General features: G+C 37.6%; 1 protein-coding gene across 2 annotated transcripts in view; it reads right to left on the bottom strand.

Annotated features, from left to right (window-relative positions):
* The window catches only part of wscd1.L (WSC domain containing 1 L homeolog), a 179,126-nt gene that overhangs the window by 125,753 nt on the left and 33,239 nt on the right, over positions 1 to 20,134 (bottom strand). Inside the window, exons 2-4 of one of the 2 annotated variants that reach the window (XM_018246329.2) lie at positions 18,367 to 19,046; positions 6,848 to 6,962; positions 4,315 to 4,499 (exon numbers count right to left, since the gene is read on the bottom strand). In XM_018246329.2, coding sequence (XP_018101818.1) covers positions 4,315 to 4,499; positions 6,848 to 6,962; positions 18,367 to 18,799 — 733 coding nt within the window. In that variant the 5' untranslated portion in view covers positions 18,800 to 19,046. Of the gene's footprint in view, positions 1 to 4,314; positions 4,500 to 6,847; positions 6,963 to 7,513; positions 7,621 to 18,366; positions 19,047 to 20,134 lie in introns of those variants that run through there. The other variant, XM_041581873.1, reaches the window with a different exon arrangement.

The following is a 20,134-nucleotide window of genomic DNA, read 5'->3' on the forward strand; positions in this document are numbered from 1 at the left end:
AATTTGGGAACACTATTCAAAATAATGTAACAAGAGCTGTGTCCATGCTGCTCTACATTGTGTTTAATGTTGCTAAAATGTTTTTTCCCCCCCTCTACTCCTGGGAAAACTGCCAACACTTTCCATCAATTCTGACACATCTAATCTGGTTTTGTGTACCTGAGATAAATGATTTCAGTATACATAGCTGATGTTCTGTAACAAACTACAGTTCTTTTTGTGAAAGAATGGGGGATGTCAGAGGTATTCCCAAGGGTTTCCTATATATTTTCATGCTGCAAACAATGCCCTCAGGGAAGAACGTGGCATTTCAAAAAGGCATACTTAGACTCAACTGCAATTTGTTTATTTTTCTCTCTATTGAAGGGCAGTCTCATTAGCAATGGTAACAAGCTTCATTCCATGACAGGTTCAAAAGTCATATACTGATAAAAAAAATAAGCAGAAAATACAAAACAACTGTATTTTTTCCGTGTATTTGGCTAACCTGTGACCTGAATTCAAAATAAAGATTCTGTTTCACATAGTCAAAGATTTAACCTTTTCAATATTCATTACGGCTCGTGTCTGGAAACGGTACAGATTGTTAGGTTGGATTGGTCCTGTTCCACAGCTGTCAAGGGAATTTGTGGTGACATTTGCATGAGTGGATCTTCTTGATTCCTCTTTCCAAAATCAAGCGCATAATAACCCAATATTTGCTTTCTTCCCTAGCTGTCTTTTCTGTGTTTGGATGCCTAATGCTTTATTTTCTACACACAGATTTTTTTTATGTTTTATATTACCTATGCCATAAGTGTCTTGTAAGCATTATGTTTCACCAACAGATGGACCAGTCTCTGAAAAATTGAGGATAAGAGCTTTGAGGTTTGTCACTTGTCTCATATATCCCAGACGCATACAAACACCTGTGCCAAGAGCATAGAACCAAGATGTTGTATAATGGCTTAATGCACAATGTATGATATAGACTTTATCCACATTCACTATAAAGGCAATAAACCAAGGTAATGTATCCCATACTTGTTGTTTAACATGTCTTCATTTTTTATTTCCTTCTTTCAAGCCAATTATTTGTCTACCCCACATGTTTTAACACTCATCTCTTACTTAGTTGTTCCCCAGGTTTGCCCTTCACCACTCACATCTCTTCCCCACTGTTTCAGTTGTGCAAAACTTTGTTGAACTTCATGTAGCTCAGCTCTTTATCTTGATTTTCTAACCTCGCCTCGTCTACATTATAAAACACCAATATAAAGTCATATTTCCATTGAATCCCGTCTTATATTTTGCTGATTTTTCTTTCTCTGTAATAACAAGAGTGCCTGGTAGTTGATGATAACTAAGCTAGCATTAAGTGTTGAGGGAACAACAATGCTGCTTATAGTTTTTATATTTTTTAGGAGCCTTAAAGTGGTGGTTCCCCTTTGTTTTAACTTTTATTATGTTATAGTATGGCTAATACTAAGCACCTTTTCAGTTGGTCTTCATTTTTTCCTTTTTATAGCGTTTGAAATATTTGCCTTCTTCTGCTGTATCTTTACGGTTTTTGTAATGGGGGGGTTCACTGATCCCACTGAAAAAACAAATGCTCTATAAGGGTACTTATAAGTTATTGTTATTGCTTCTTTTTTTTATTTTTTCTATTCAGGCCCTCTCCTAGTCAAACTCCAGTCCCTTGTACAAATCAGTGCATAGTTTCTGGGGTACAAATCAGTGCATAGTTTCTGGGGTACAAATCAGTGCATAGTTTTCTAGCTTTGCTAAAAAACCGCATACTATAAAGCTGCTGAATAGGGATGGGTGAATTTTTTCGCCTTGTTTCGCCGCAGAAATGTTGGCGATAGACCTGTATGGCGCCGTGCGGCAAAAAAACAACATTTTTTTGACGCCCATAAACTTTAATGGGCGCCAGCGGCAAATTTTTGGGGAAACAAAACGGGTCAAATTCGCCCATCCCTACTGCTGAATAAAAAGCTAAATAACTCAAAAACCACAACAAATAAAAAAAGAAAACAAATTGCAAAATGTTTCAGAATATCATTCTCTACATCATACCAAAAATTACAACCTCTTTAAAGCATGTTGACATATGAAAAGATGCAGCACTGGAAACCTTGTATTGAAGACTTCTAGATAATAGATACCATACTTATTATAATAATAATTCTTATTTTCTTAAAATGTCCTTGTTCTCTTACCTTTAAGACAAATCAATACAGAGAGAAAACAATCATTATTTTTATTTTCTGCTTACTTTGTTAGTACACGACTTTTGAACCTTATACAGCATAAAGCTTGTTATAATTGCAAATCAGATGACCCTTCACTGGAAAGGACAAACAAACATATTGCAAATGAACCGCTCTGTGTTTTCTCAAATGCCTTGTGCATGTGTTATTAGTTTTATCTGGTTATGTGCTGGGACACTGTACTATGCTGCATTCTATAAAGAATCACAAATCTCTGGGCTTACACTGAATTTACAACAAAACTATAAAGACAGTGATATTGGTGTAGTTTCTGTGGAGAGGTACTGTAAGGACCAAAATTTAACATTGCTCTGTCCTAAACCGTTTTGAGTGCCAAATGTATAAAGTAGTTATCATTCTATCATGCTCACAGTAAAATATTGTGGACAGGCCCGACTGCTTAAAAGAAAACTAAACCCTAAAGTAAAAAAACCCTACCCTCCTACCCAACATAGACCACCCTCCCTTCGGTCAGTAATCTTCTGGTCTTCTTCTCACACTTCAGCAATCTCTGTGACTTTTGGCGCATGCGCAGTTGAATGCCGGACTATTACTGAAGCTTGTAGAAGAGTAGAAGATGGCTGCCGTGAACTCTGCTGGACAAAATCTGCACCGAGGGGTAAGTAAAGACTTAGGGGCATTTGCCCAGGGTAGCAGCTAGGCAGGGGGGGGAGGAGAGAGGGGGGGTCTTTGTAGGATAGGGTATGTTTTACCGTTTAGTTCTCCTTTAAAACAGTAGAAAAAAAACTTGACTTTGAAGGAACAGTAACACCAAAATATGAAAGCATTTTAAAGTTATTTAATATAATGTACTGTTGCCCTGTACTGGTAAAATTGGTATTTTATGCTACTATAGTTATATAAACAAGCTGCTGTGTAGTCATGGTGCTACAAATAAGGCTAAATGATACAGGTTAAATGGCAGGTAACTTGTTTCCATTCTGCTGAGATGGGATAACCGGTATCTCAATCTCACGTGAGCCTGCAGCTTTCTTTTAGACAGAGGAGAAACTGCACACAGACACTATGCTTTTCTTGTTTCAAGAAGACATAACTTTATTAACACTTCTGCATTAGCAGACAAAGATCATGTTAAATGACACTGTTTCAGTTTAAGAGTACTATGGGACCTGTATGAGTGCACACCCAATAATGCATATCTTAACATAACAGATAAATTCTGTAAAACACAAGGGGTTTGGATTGATTCTTCTTCTAAAAAGTTTTTTAATGGGGGTACAGAAAGGAAGAAGGATGGGGAAGATACAAGCAGTATTGGCATGGACATTAATTATTACATTGATGATAATAAATTTAACATTGAAGAATGTGAATCCATAGTGGTATGTCAAATATTTGACACCAAAAAAGTAAAAAAGTTGGTGTAAAACAGTATATTTATAAAGCTCCACTGCTGGCCATATGCATGATCATTAAAATAATCTAATATAAAGAGGTATAGCTGACTTGTATATATGGGTTCATTATATCTGCAAAAGCAGTTGTGGCCCTTGCAGTTACCCTGCATTCAGTTGCACGTCAAACCACTTTAAAGGGGTTGTTCACCTTTGAGTTAACTTTTAGTATGATGCAGAGAGTGATATTCTGAGACAATTTGCAATTAGTTTTCATGTTTTATTACTTGTGATTTTTGAGTTATTTAGCTTTTTATTCAGCAGCTCTCCAGTTTGCAGTTTCAGCAATCTGGTAGCTAGGGTCCAAATTACCCTAGCAACCATGCATTCATTTGAATAAGAGACAGGAATATGAATAGGAGATGGCCCAAATAAATAGATGAGTACTAAAAAGTAGCAATAACAATTATTTTGTAGCTTTAAAGAGCATTTGTAGTTTAGATGGGGTCAGTGACCCCCAACTGAAAGCTGAAAAGAGTCAGAAAAAGAGGTAAATAATTAAAAAACTATAAAAGAAATAAATAATGAAGACAAATTTGCCTTAATATTGGCAAATGGTCCCAATCCATACAGAGTTTGTCTCCCCAAAACAATTATTTTACAATTATTTTACATTTCATATTAGGGGTTAAATTTAAATAACTCACTTTGCTTTGCTGATGCCTGTAGATTGTCCAACCTGAAAACAGACAGCCGGCTGACTCCTCCACACACAGAGCCTTTCTCTCCTTTACATTCGTTGTTGCACTCTTTTTCCTTCGCTCTGTTCAGAGGCAAATAGTTTCCACAGTAACATTCAGATCCATATGCTAAACCAGCATAAAGGTATGTCCTGGTAAATACAAGGGTAGAGAAAATGTACCTGCTTGTGGTATACATATTGAACATACTGTAACTTAGCTTCTCTATAGTAACATATACAACTGATGTTCTATGGGGCATATTTATTGGTGAATATAAACTGAAGTTGATATATACCAAAGATGACCATACTTATTTCTAAAGGCCCTAGCTGTGATAAAACATAATTAACCCCCATATGTGAATAGGGGCAGATGGAATCTTCCACCCTGGCTCCAGAGACAGTAGAGGAAGTGTGACTCCCTGTCACCCCTGCTTATACACCCTACCCCTTCTTTCCTTCCCCCAAATTCAATCCCCATCACTGTCCTCCCAAGCCTTCCCTTTAGTGATGGGCGAATTTGTCTCGTTTCACTTCGCAGAAAAATTAGCGAATTTCCCGCAAAATTCGCGAAAAATCGTGAAGTCGGAAAGTTCTTGAAAAATTGTGAAATTCGGACGTTTTCACGAAAAGAAACGTTAAATGTGAAGGTTTTCACTAAAAAATCGTGAAATTTGAAGGATTTCACTGAAAAATCATGAAATCTGAAGGTTTTCACAAAAAAATCATGAAATATGAAGGATTTCACTCAAAAATCGTGAAATTTGAAGATTTTCACATAAAAAATCGTGAAAATCTGACATTTTCCCGAAAAAATTGAGAAAATCGGAAATTGCAAATTTTTGCAGGAGATTTGCGAATTTATTCGCTGGCGGCGAAACGCGGGAATTTGCCACGAATTCGTGCCAGGCGAATTTATTTGCCCATCACTATTCCCCTTTCCTTAACCCTTTGGTGTTGGGGGAGCTGCATTATGGATCTAAATTTTGAGGGAAGAGTGACTTGTACCATGAATTTATATACATATAATATATACTACTTTTGATTACTCCTGTATCTTAGACACAGAAGCTACACACAAGTCCAACTGAAAAAGCGCATGGCAATTACTTTCTGTCAACTTCCATTTTAAATGTCACTTTAAAAATGTTCTTTTGACCTTTTTTTTTATTGAAATTACCTCATATAAAATATCTAATTGGATTTAAATACTGACGTGTAATAGCTAAATCAGAACAGGAACACACCAGTAGCTATCATGACAAAACATTGTTTTTACAGAGAATCTTGCCGTGCTATATATATTGGCATGCTATACCTTGTTATTAAAATGTGAACAGGTCAGGTTTGTATAGGGAAGTCAAACATTTAAAAATCTGTATATTCTGTGTGCCTTTGAGTTCACAGCAATGAAAGCCGTTTAAAGTAGGAATTCAGACCCATGGCATGAAAGAAAATGCAACAGGACTGGATATGATGTTTTATATTGTGCTCGACAGCTAAGAATCTAAAAAGCAACTCATTCCTCCTCTCTTTGTTGCACTATGCTGACATGAAGAGGTTAATAACATCAATACAATTCTGGACCAATACCCAACAATCCTGAACATTTTCTTTTGCAGAGATGTTTTTTCAGCGTATGAAGCCCTTTCTTTTCTGTTCATTTTTAATGCATGCAGCTGTGAATACAATGTGCCATGCCATCTAGGTACTAATTTCTCAAGAGACAACAGACAACTTAATGGCTGTCTATTAAAGCCAGAGGAGCAAGAACAAATGCCATACTAAGATTCAGAAATGTATTGCACCGAACATCTGCTGATCTATGACAAAAGCTTGATTTACAGATAATAGTGAATTATAGTTTGTCTTGTGTTTGGGATACTTATCCTCTGCAGTCATGAAAATCTTAGATAACAGAACAAATAGGGTTGCCCAGCCCTAACCTTGTTGATCTTAAATAGTTGCAATGATTGCAGCCCAAGTCTTCCGACCGTCCACAATAATGTAGGTTAACACTGATTGTGCGGGGTATGACCTAAGTATAATAATGTTGGCAAAGAGCAGAAGCTATTAAATAAAGCAAGGTGTGGATTTTATGTCAAGTCCTCAGATTGAAGATTAATGATTTCACTCTCCAACATTGAGTAAAGCATTTATGTTCCATTAGGTACAGGGAATTAAAGGGAAATTGTCAGCTATAAAATGTTTTGCTAATATGCAGCCTAGAAATGAAGCATGCGCATATCTAATTTATGTGCCTTAAATCCAATTACAATGTATGGATGTATGCTGTATTTAGACATGTTTCATGTAAGCTAAGGGTCTTTTGTGTAAATCAGTAATTCTGTAGGAAATCCATTACATGCACTGGGAGCAAACTGATTAAAATGACTTGAGACTTACAGTCAAACTGCAAAAAAGAAAGTTCCCCTGGAATTGAAAGATTTGAATCAGATTTTTGAGAAGAAGTTAAATTCATTCTGAAGGCTCTTTACCTTTCCGCACAGGCGTCCTGGCAGTGACTTAAAGTCATTTTCCGAATATCAAAGAACACTGTCGCTTTGAGGGTTCTTTTCTCTGCGGTATCAACAAAGCATCCAACATATGTTCCTAAATATTAAATAAAAGAGTAATTGTATTTTTTTAATTCAAGATCCATGAATACCACTAAAATGCATTCTTATTAATATATTATCACATATGAACAATGATGATCATGTTATTTAAGTACAGGTATGGGACCTGTTATCCTGAATGCTCAGGACCTGGGATTTTCTGGATAAGGAATCTTTATGTAATTTGGATCTACATAAATCTGCAAAAAAAAATTACCAAAAAATAAACGGAAATCATGTTAATTATTTGATTGTAATGGAGTCTCGAAGCTTCCTGGATTACGGACTCCCGGGTAATGGATCCTATACCTATAATTATGAATCCCCAATTCTGAGTTCAATAAATTCCATAAATAGACTAATAGATATATATTATTATTATTAATAGATATATATTATTATTATTATAGGGTGGCACTCTGCTTTAAAACACAAACAGAAAAGTGCATTAAAAGGGTACATACAGCCAATGTGATCTCGAAGCATTGCTGGACACAGGATGCTAAGGAGCACTGTCCTTAGTCAGGGGCGGGCTGAGAAACTCACCTCATGCAGCAGTGCCCCAATAATTACCAGGGGTGGCAAAAATGCTGCTTCTAGGAACTTTATGAGCTGTATTTCTGCACTCTCTGTGCTAGAAGAGATGGAACCCCCTCGACATCCCCAGTGCAAAAAAGTGAGCTCACGGGGGCGGCAGCAGCAAGCTGCTTCAAGCGGCAGAGGAGCCAAGATTGCCCCTGTCCTTACTACTTGGCATATGGTTGGCAGTAAGCACAGGGCTGCTTTGAGTTCACCTTGCTCTAAACCTAGTGCCGAATTGTTAATCCTGCACTACATGGAGATTACAGTAAGGCCAAAGACGTCAAGTGCTTAGTGAATAAGAAGCAAGAAGATCAATTTTTGGCAGGTCATCAGTGGTTTAAATACACAGCATCGGGCCTCCCCCAAAAAAATCTTTGGAGGGACCCAATATGCGCAGCAACCTACCGAGCCCCCACCCATGCATGCTTGTCCATTGTGGATAGCTTCTGCCAGACGCATACATTTGTGGCTGGGCAAAGGAGGGCTATCATGGAATTCAGAAAAGAATAAAAGCAAAACTGCTTGATAATTTATTCCTACTTAGAGATATAATTCCTTATTGACCTCAAAGATGACAACTGGATAACTGCCAGGATCAATTGTTGGAATAACTGTAACAGCATCTGCCTTTTTTGGCTGGGAAAAAAAGTGCATTCTCAAAGACAAAAAAGAAAATATTCTTTATCTTATGTAGCGCTATAGTAAATTGAGTGCACCTAACTCTACTATGGGCTTCACTCCTAGTACATATGCCCCGGATGAGACCTTAAATCTTAGGGAGTGAGCCTTCGCATCGAGGTGGAAGCAGGGTGTAGTGCAACTGTAACAGTAATCAGGTGCAAAGAATTGGGCGCCAGTGGTTCTTATAACTTAACCAAATAACAGATTTATTGAGCACAGTATACAATCCTCAGTGGAGTGTACATAAATCAGAGCAACGCAGGTTCATACAATACATTGAATAGGCAGTACTCACAACACCTTTGGTCAGTATGATTCTCCTCAGAGATAGGAACAATACATGCAGCTTTGAGGAGGTACACCCAGCTTCCAGCCTTTTCCCTAAGTGGAACCTGAGGGGAATCTATCTACCCTAGGTCTGTACACTTAGTCCCTACTTCTGGGCAATGAGTACCCTGGGATCTTAATCCCACTACAATCCTCGTAGGAGCCTCAGACTGCTCAGATAAATAAACTGACTGACTATCACTCCTAGAGTGATCTATAAATGTGAGTAGCCTATTCTTACTAATCCTAAAATACTCAGATTCCACACAGACTCAGCCTGTTAGCTCAGGCTAGAGCCAGCACAAAATGGACACTGAAAGCCTGGCTTCAGAGCAGAAAGAACAAAACAGTACCCCTCCCAACTGTATTTTAGGACCCATTTTAGGTGTCCATAACATGGAAGAACTGCCTAACAATAATACTAGGGGTGGCTATTTACACATCCCTACACTTACTATTTCTTGCCCTTACAGTAACCACCATGCCTTTCCCTTTTGCTTCAAGTTCACCTGCAATTTCCCTTTTAACCTTTATTATAACAGCTCTGATTAATGCACAGTCTACAGTGTGAAATAGTATTAGAAGCTTTAGCAAAAACTTCTGTAAATCAATTTAATTGCCTGATCAAGTATTTTACTCACCTCCAGGCAGAATATTAGCAGATTTGCTTGACAAGGCTACACTTTCTTTACCAAGCTTATCGGTTCATAGTTAATGATGTAACTTCCAAAAATATCTTTTATCAAATTTAGGGGGTTATTTAACTAAAACTCAAGTTTTTTTATTAAAACGAATTCAACCAAACTCCCATCCACTAATTGAACTAATTTATAAATACTTCTTCTTTAAAAAGTCAGAGCACAAAATCGTTGCAACAAAATAGAGGGTCAATTCATATCGTACGATTGACGCTCGAAAAACTCGATCAAAATGTCGCTTTGAAAACTCGACCTTATCTTATTATCGGGTGAAAACCCTAACTTTATCTGATTATCCATCGCAGATCAAGATGCTAAGAGAAAATTTAAGGGACATCTGCCATTGACTTCTACATGACCTCTACAGCTTTGAGATGGAGTATTTTTGGATTTGGATTTTTCACAGCTTCGGGTTTAATAAATCTCTAAAAATTTGAGTTTTCCCCATTAAAAACTTGACCAGATAAATTTGAGTTTTAATAAATGAGCCCTTAACAGTATTTTCTTGTTTTAATGCTTTTATAAAAGCAGTAATTCAGGTGCAGATTATAAAATGTTACAATATTGCAACATTTAGTTGATACATTTCTTAGCAGCATCTCTGGAGTATTAGCAACTATTGTATCAATTCTAACAGCTGCCTGTAATGAAACCCAGAGATTCTGCTCAGCAGGGACAAAGATAAGAAATGTATCAACTAAATGTAACAATTTAGAACAGTCTACAGGGTCGGTGACCCCCCCAGAGCTGCTTTAAAAGGTGAAAAATAACACTTCAATATTAGAAAAAAGGTGACACATAGGAGCAGATTTATTAAAGGCCGAGGTGAATTTTCGAATTCAAAAAATTTGAATTTCGAGCTATTTTTTGTGTACTTCGACTAGGGAATAGTTTAAATTTGATTAGAATTTGAAAAAAATTCAAATATTGAAATGTATCATTTTCTGGTCTCTTTAAAAATTTGAATTCGACCATTCGCCATCTAAAACCTGCTGAATTGCTTTTTAGTCTATGGGGGACCTTCTAGTTGGAGTCAATTGGTGGACTTTGAAAATTCGAAGCTTTTTTTGGGAAAAACTTCTATTCGAATTCGATTGAATGTGCTGTTACTTCGATTTGTACGATTCAAATTCGGCTGAATACGGACTTATTTGATCAAAAACGGACCTATTTGGCCAAAAAAATCATCGCCTTCATTTTGGTTGGTCTTTTTGAATTTGAATTTCAAAATTTTACAAATTCGAAATTCGACCATTGATAAATATGCCCCATAGAAAATAGAAAGTAATTGGAAAAAGTTGTTATTTCTGGTGATCTATCTGAAAACAACTAGTTGTTTGAAGGTGAACAACCCTTTTAATGTGCCTGTACCCAAGCCAATAGGATTATTGTGGGTGCAGGTACATCAAAAAGCTGTTGGGAACATAGGAGCTGATTCTCAGCTTTTGTTTATCCGCAGTCCAAGAATCCGCAACATGTGGCACTGGCCTTAAGCTATTAATGAAGTAGATTTGAGAGTCAAATCTTTAAATAAAAAGTCCACTGTATAGTCTAATTTGACCTAGTCTCTCTAGGTTATCTCTCTACACTATCTGAAGCACATCAGGTATATTCTGAGGTCTAGCGTATGTCACTATATATGAATTTTCGCAGCAGTTTTGCAAAACTAATTGCAGGCGAATCCATGCCTGGAGAATAAATTCGCCCATCACTTACCACCATCACTTAATTAAAATAATATTTAGAGATTCTACATGTTTTCTAATATGACAAGGAGTGCACAAACTTTTGCAATCAACTGTAATCTCATTGGTGCATTTTTAAAAAGTGGGATGAGCTCTTTGATACAAATTTTTTGAAAACCTTTTGAAAATATTTGAATGTCACTGCTTGCTAATTGCAGTGAAATTACTTTATCTGTTTTTTTTTTATAGTAATACAGTAAGAGCAACTAAGTTTTGTATGTCCCCATCTTCATATACATGTACATTTGCCTTATACCATCAAGGGGATGTGTAGTGAGGACTCCTGGCAGATGCACATTTTCGAGGAAACTCGGCCACTGTTGTCCACTACTGAGTTACATTTCTTATAGATAAGTGGTTAGTATTGTTGCAGGATTATTACAAGGCAAACTTCAGTCTTGGGCCTTCAACCCAAGAAGACAATAGATGGGAATACAAATATTTAAAGGCTTCTCAGACCAAAGTATCAAGGTCGCACAACAACCCAATGTTATGCTACATTTTTTTTTTACAGTGCTTTGCTATATTTTGTTACACTAGGCTGGATGACCCAAACCTTTTTTACCCATGAGCCACATTCAGGGTCGGACTAGGGGGCCCAGAGCCCACCAGAGCTGCTGTCTCAGGGCCCCACTCTAGGGAGCATGTTTACTAACATTGGAGATAAATATCTGGAGAGATTTCTGGAGATGTTACCCATGGCAACCAATCAGCAATTAGAACATCCACCTATAAGTTAGAAAACAAAAGCAAAGATCTGATTGGTTGCTATGGGCACAGGCCCGGACTGGTAATCTGTGGGTTCTGGCAAATGCCAGAGGGGCTGTTATATGGTTCCATAGAAAGTTACCATATAGTGGCAGGGCCTATTTTGACTCCCAGTCCAGGCCTGTATGGGCAACATCTCCAGAAATCTCTCCAGAAATTTATCTCCAATGTTAGTAAACATGCCCCTAGGTCCCCTGCCCCTGCTGCAAAACCCCTCTGGAATCCCTGCATCAGCCAGCCCCAGCCACAACCATCCTTCAACCTCCTGCCTCACACGTGCAAGCGCACGTACCTGTTTTTTTGCCATGACCGGGCCAGAGAGGGAAGGGGCAGGAACAACAGACTAGGTCAGGGAGTGGGTTTGGGGCACCCAGGAGAGCTGGGGCCCACGGGGTTTTTTTTTCCAATGTCCCGTCGGCCCAGTCAAACCCTGGCCACATTAAAATGAAAAACAGGAGCATGAAAAAGGTTCCTTGGTGTGCCAGGCTATTTGAAAGCCTCTATATAGATTAACAGCCTACAGGGAGTTCTATTTGGCAATACACCTGTTTTTATGAAATTAAAGCTTGCCTTCAGGCTAGGAATTAAAACAAAAACAATTGCTTTGAGGCCACTGAGAACAACATCCAAGGGGTTGGTGAGCAACATGTTGCTCTTGAGTCACTGGTTGTGGATCACTGCACTAGGCATTCTAATGTGTATGTGTTTACATGGCCTCTATTACGACTCCTTATCTCTCATTGTTACGAAAGCTACAGGCATTCCAAGTAGCAGTGCTGTTTATTAGGGTGGTGGCACACGCTGCTATTCGGGGAGATTAGTCGCCCAGCGACAGTGAACCACATTAATTAAACCTATCAATTAATCTGGAGCAAGTGAAAATTATCTGTTGAATGACACCAGCAAAGAAAACTAGTGTCCAAAAAAGAAAATGCATTGACAGAAGCTATATTATATTTATCATATTTGATCATATGGCTGCAAAATCAGTTCCCATGAAAAAAAGCCATTTCTTCCAACAATGGGACTAACAGAGCATTGAGATGCCACTTTAACAAATTGAATATTGCATAAATGTCGCTTTAACAAATACATGAAATGGACCATGGCAGGGCTGCTTTAAAAAAATAGATGATGCTTAAATGGATATAAAGGGATAAGAGCTTTGCAATTCCTTTTTAGTTATTCTATCAAATGTTCAAAGTCTGCAACTGATTCTTTATTGTGTATATCAAAGAAAATTTATTTTTTTTTACCCTAAAACTGTTTAAACACCTGTCAGAATCATTTTTTTTCTCTTTCATCTAAAGTGAGTTATAATAATAATGATAATGCTGTTTCAATAACATAGTTATAGGATTTTTAAAATGCCAGGTATCTGACAAATAAAGAAACCTTATCATAAAGAGCTCACTGCAACACTTGTCAGAATATTTTTTAATTACTTATTATTTTGAATCAACCTTATTGTTTCTTTAAATATGTTTCTTTCTGAAAAGTTAGCCACAAAGAACTTGCCCTGTTAAAAGATCCCTATAAATTAGAGTCAATCAGAATATGACAATTTATGGTTAAGGACAGCATCCAGAGCAAGTATGCTCCTCAGACTATAACCACTAATGCCCTGTGTAATAGAATTGCATATTTTGATATTTTCTTACCCAATAATGCTGTGGTTTTCAGATTTATAACCTTTTGCAGGCCAACATTTGGTCAGCCTCCTTTAAACAAGGATGCAGGTACGTGTAAATATTGTTATTTCAACTAACCTTTTACAGTTCCATGGATCTCTAAGAAAGGAAATCAGTTTATAAACCAAATCCCCAAGTAACTGGCCTCTTGGTTGAGATTTCAAGATTTTTTAGGAATTAGTACAGATCTTACCCTAATTGGCAATCTGGATAGTCTTCCAATTTACAGCTTTGGTTCATCTTGGAGTGATGGCATTAGAACATGACCATAATATCCCTGATATGTGAATTTTCCAATAAGTTGTTAATTAGATTTTCCTTGCATAAGCAAAAGAAACTTGATGCCAGTATAATCATTCCAACATACAATCAGCAGCCTATGCACTATAACACTATGGGGCCCATTTACTTAGCTCGAGTGAAGGAATAGAATAAAAAAACTTCGAATTTCAATTTTTTTTTTTGGCTACTTCGACCTTCGACTACAACTTCAAATCGAACGATTCGAACTAAAAATCGTTCGAATTTTCGACCATTCAATAGTCGCAGTACTGTCTCTTTAAAAAAAACTTCGACCCCTAGTTCGCCACCTAAAACCTAGGCTTTCTAATGTTTTTTAGGTCGAAGAAAAATCGTTAGATCGAATGATTTGAAGGATTTAATCGTTCGATCGAACGTTTTTTCGAACTATTTGCGCTAAATCCGTTGACTTCGATATTCGAAGTCGAAGGATTTACATTCGGCAGTCGAATATCGAGGGTTAATTAACACTCAATATTCGACCCTATGTAAATCTGCCCCTATATATACACTATAACACAGTCTTTAACACTATAACACAGTCTTTAACACTGTAACACAGTCTTTAACACTATAACACAGTTTTTAACACCTGCCATACAATCCTCAGCAATCAGCCCATTATCAAAATCTCTAAGGAACTGGGTCGTCATTTGAGCTCATGACCCTAAGCACAATGCAATAGTTCTTAATTAAAAACACTTTAATTCATGACTCGCAAAAAAGGAGCACCAGGCCACAAAGCACTTTGCCTTGTTCTTGTGATTTTTTGGTTAGCTGTGGGAAAAAGTGCAAATGATTAGTACATGGGCTCTGAAGGGCCTAATTTTGATCCTATTACCAATCCAAAACTTATACCCCTGTCCATAATTAAAAAGCCATATAGGTTTTACCATCAACTGCAAATCCCAAGAAAATATAGGCTAAATATGAACAATAAAGGTAGATAAAAGCTTGACGATAATGCATGGGTAAAAGCTTGAACACTTGACTGATACATAAGTGGATAATGAAGCAGACTAGAATAGCCTGTGATAGTATAACCACACATCTATTAAGAGCTTCTCACTTGGCAGAAAGAATTAAAACTTCACACATACGGGGTGTCTTTGAATGCAATTTTATTGAAAAGACTAAAAACCCATATGACTGCTATTATATAACCTGGTGATATACATATGACTTAAAAATTATCTGTAAAAATAGGTCAAATCAAATGGACATGCTGTGTTTTTTCCTTGAAGACGTTTCACCAGTCATCCAACTGGCCTTCTCAAATCAGAATAACTGCCAGAAGACTTCCAAATCCAGATTCTAGACTGGGAGAGTGATTGGTTCAAAAGAGGTGTTAAAGAAGCCATATATGTAAAGACTGAAAAACCAAGTTTGAATAGAGGCGGGGTGGGGGATGGGGTGCGACATCTATTGTCTGCCACATACAATGATGTTTTGGCACCTCTTCCTGGAAGGTTTAATAACATCAAAGCTCCAATCTTGCTATTACAATCAACACCTAACTTCATGACATCATTGTGGATTATGAAAAACAGATTATGCTAATTGGAGCAACATTCCAGAGGATATATACAGATGAAAGATCCTATGTACAAGTTATTCTGAATTGAGAAAGCCAGTTGGATGACTGGTGAAACATCTTCAAGGAAAAAACACAGCAAGTCCAGTTGATTTGACTTATTTCTACAGATATGCCATGACCTGGATGAATGAGAATCTTCACAGATTAGGGAGACCATTTCCTTGACACGAGGCATAGAGCACAGTCACCTTTTGCGTCTAAAGAACTGTATATCAAGTGCGATGTGTTATTCAGTACTTAGCTGCCATTACGGACACTTTCTTACCCCTCACTTGTTTTCCTGTCAATTCCACTCCTCTCCCTGTTGTGCAGTTGGAAAATGCTTTTAATGTTAAAGTCTTATCTGACATTTGTCACTAGACATTGCCGCTATTCCATTTAAAGGGCCCTACTTAATTCATGCATCACCGCCTGATCCCTCTATGAGGTATTACTGTTCCAATATACAGTACCTTTGGGTAGTATTGAATAGGAACAATGTACGACCACCAGAGAAACAGGTGCCATGGGCTCAACAGCCACATTTAAATTTACAAGCTAAAAATAAGTGTAGCACCCTATTATGTGTGCAGACTGTTTGAACATTATAATGCGGGACTATAATTAGTATTAATGGACAATGGATTACTAAATTGCTCCCTGATGTGATAAAACAGAGACTGCAAACGTTTGATCTTTCTGGAGGCAGAACTATTGCTTGGGGTTAAGAACTACATTTCCAACAAGCCCTTGCTACAGGAAGTGCATGGAGACAGCCAATAGGAGCCCAACCCAGGAACCGGAAGGGGAATTAACCAGCAAGGAGGACTGGGCTGTGCTGGAAGACACACAGGGGAATGTAATAAAAGTCGCAAAGAGCAAAACAATTCGCACCAATAAGACTAAAAATCCACATCTCGCAATGTAATATTGTTCCTTAAACTGTTATTGCATTGTGAATTTTAATTGCGCATTGCGAATTTTAATTGTGCACTCATAAGAAGTGCTTGAAGGTGTCGTAATCTTTTGGAGCAAACATAACGACTTTTTCAGTAAGAAGTTTTTTTACATTGACTGCGCATTGGCGCAAACTATAAAATTCGCAAACGGTCTTTCACTGTCGGAAGTGGTCGCTAAATAATTTCCGGGCTCGCAAAAGCTATATTAAATTCGCACAAAGCAAAATTTGTTTGCGCAAAAGCATAACTTTTCGCATTGCGAATAGTTTTTCCGTTAGCGATTTTTATTACATTCCCCCGTTAGTGACTGGGGCAGTTGTGTTGCAGCCAGGATTAGTGATTAGTCAGAAAGAGAAACTGTCACTAATCTGCAGAGGAAGACACTGCAGTTTTGCTGAAAGTTGATTCCTGTTATTCCCTGGAGGGAAAGTGCACAAGGTCCCAGTAGCCAGTGTGATCCTGGGTTGTGGCCTTCCAGCCAATTTTGATCAGGAGGAAAATCCAGTGAGAGGAGAAGCAGAGTTCCTGATAAACTGTGAGTCATCATTAACCCCTGCACTGCCAGTTTGGAAGATTAATATTCAGCCTTATTCTATCTGTGAGACGGTGCGGTTTCTATGGACAGAGGAGCCCCTAAGTTGCTGGATGTTTTCACATGTGTTCAGATGTGCCTCCTTTTTGTTATTACAATCATCAGCATTGAGAGAGTGTTGCAGTGAACCAGCAAAGTTACTGAAGGTGATTTCAGGGATTGCATAGTCACCTCATCAACCTGCAAGGATTATAAGTAAGGCTGACAGCATTGCATCCATCACAAGGGGCCCCCACCGATATACACACTATATCCAGCTGGCAACTTGTTGGGAGAGACTTAGGTGTGCACACCAGGGTTACACTGGGCTATTCTTACAGCTGTTATTGTTGTTATATTATTGTTATTTACTACTATTCTAAGTAACTAATCTCTTTTCTTACAGCTTCAGCTGTTAAATAAAATAAGGCTGTGCCTGTTGCATTGCCATTCTTGTTGTCTGCTCACTGGATCTGGGGTGTCACCAGTATACTTTGCAAGATCATACCCAATAGCACAATTTCATAACACACTCACGGGTGTGCTACATAAGGTCATAATGATTTGGAATAAAAATGGTTCCCTAATGCAAGACCATTACCTTGCAATGATTAGAAACACATTATCTCCCAGATCATTTATCCAGTCCATCCTTTTCAAACCAGTACAAAGTTATGTAACATATATTTTTATAATACACAAAAGCCATGAATATCCTGTAAATTATATCCTTATAAACGGTGAGTAGTGATGTCATCAGTTATAAACGGTGAGTAGTGATGTAATTTCTGTCACATGACTCACTAAAATTTGTGTATTATAATTAATAAAGTACCCCCAGTTGTAAAATATGAGGATATTAGAAGTTACCTCGGAGTTCCATGACCTGTATAAAAACACTCGGCCGAATTATATGGTCATGAAACTCCTCGGTAACTTATAATATCCTTATATTTTACAAGAGGGGGTACTTTATTCACTATATCTTGCAATATTTTGTGCTGTCAACAACAATTGAAGACTGTTCTTTCAACAACATTAACAAAGTCCTTCATAAGAACAAATAAACAAATAAAAACAAATGGCTCAGACAGATAAATATGGAGTATAAGTATAATTCAAGTGCAAGTAAATACATTACAATTATTATGTCTCAATGAAAATTAGTCTTGATGAATTAGTAAGTTTATATTTTTAGAGGTTTTTTATTTTTAGGCTGCTAATACCAGGTTTTTGACTCGACTGAGAGTTAGCAAGCCTAGGGTTAAACGAATATAGAAAGTGCATAGACAGTTAAGCTCACTGACCTTCAAAGAGGGCTTTTGGGCAGAAATCCTGGTATTAGCAGTCTATACTAAATGTCTAAAATTGGTAATATCTTGAATACCTCAAAGTGCTTAGAGGACCATTCTGAAGAAGTCTGCATAAATTAAATTTTTAATTAATATCCCCTTTAATAAAGAATAGAATTCCACGTATAAGAAGAAAAAGGTTTTAGTACCTTTGTTGACCAGTGTGTGCTTCACTACGTTGGATGGTGTGCCAAGAGAAGGATCCTGATCTTTTACAAAATTGTGAAACCATCTTCTCCTTAGCTGTCTCAGCTCAGAGTTGCGTGAAATCAACCAAAGTGGCTGATCTATTACTCCATGTCTTTTAGTGAGTAAATGTTTAGTGCTTAATTTTCCATCAGCCAATCCCTTTGGACTCCAGTATGTGTTCTGAACCATCCTGTGATCAAGATACTGATCGCCGACACTGTCAGCTAAAGAACCCTGATTGCCTACAGTTCCTCGGTTACTTTGCTGGATAACCAAATAAGATCTTTGTAAAAGCAGCAAACTTCCAGCCATTAGATAAGCAACAGTGAGAAAGAAGAGAAAAAACTGAGCCCGCCTTAGAAATTTCTGTAGGCTGAAGAAAGGTTTGGCCATGCCCACCGTAAATGCATAAAAATTAGGGGAGGGAGAAAAAAATGAGGGAAGGGGAGGGGAAAAAAGGAGAAATATTTCAGATTATAGCACCTCTTTCATAAAAATCTGGCTGTGTCCATTCAAAGTTCCAGCAAAATATGGAATATTTTCTGCCATGCTGTAGAAAGTTATCTTCTTCCTAACGTCAGTGGTTGGAAGTTGAACAAGGACTCCATTTTATTTCTTCATTTTGGCACTTTGGATAACCCTGTAAAAAATAGAATGAAAAAGGCAGAAAAGTACTTATTTGAAACATAAACCTATAAAATCATAGGAAAATATAATTGGCATATGGCATCACTTACGATATAAATTGGTGGTAAGATCAGGATTCTGCACTACGAAATTGGCACGAGGCTAATCATTTTCTTACTTTCCCAATAAACTTCAATCTCTCTTTACTGCTGCACTGCAAGTTGGGAGTGATGACATACCCCTTCTTCTCCACAAGATAACAGTTCACCTTGACTACCTGATGTGCTAGCAACTCCATGTTTCCATGCTTCTATCACTACTCTGCTTTAGGCTATCACATGCTAGTAGAGAAACTGTCCATACTGCCTCCCATTCAAAATAAGGGCAATGGCAAACCCTTTGTCACCCTTGAGAAATCTCACTCCCCACAGGCAACAAACTACCAGAATATCCTTACATATTATACAATATATTCAACATATTTGAATTGCTGCGGATAAATCCAACGTTCATGCATATGGATTGCCTGTGGGCAAAAATGTATCCCATCTATCTTTGCACTAAAGACTACAGCACATGGAGGATGAGGGGACTGACTCTTGCTACTGTCAAAAAAATCTGTGATTAAATAGGCCCTACTGTATCTGCTGTCATGGTTTATAATATGAAATACACCATGGATGAGGCAAGTTAACTTTTAGTATGTTATAGAATGGCCAATTCTAAGCAACTTTTTAATTGGTCTTCATTATTCATTTAAAATTTGGACTATTCCCTAGTCGAAGTACACTAAAATTACATCGAAATTCGAATTTAAAAATTCAAATTTTCACTTCGATCCTTGATAAATCTGGCCCTAAAAGTTAACTCAAAGGTAAACAACCCCTTAATATTATCAGGATGGCATTTCAGCAACCCTGGTACAATGCCCTGAAAACTGAAAAAAAACCTGCTAGTCCAGGGGTTATTAAATGCTCTCACATACATTTTTGGGATGAGAACTGCTTGTACTTGCTGTGTCAGTCAGTTTCATTTACATCAATGGAAGGTGGCTTGGATGGTCTCAGGCTCTGCCACCTAAAGTACACTGTTAAAAACTCA

The sequence above is a fragment of the Xenopus laevis genome, chromosome 2L (genome assembly GCF_017654675.1).
Source record: "Xenopus laevis strain J_2021 chromosome 2L, Xenopus_laevis_v10.1, whole genome shotgun sequence".
NCBI lineage: Eukaryota > Metazoa > Chordata > Amphibia > Anura > Pipidae > Xenopus > Xenopus laevis.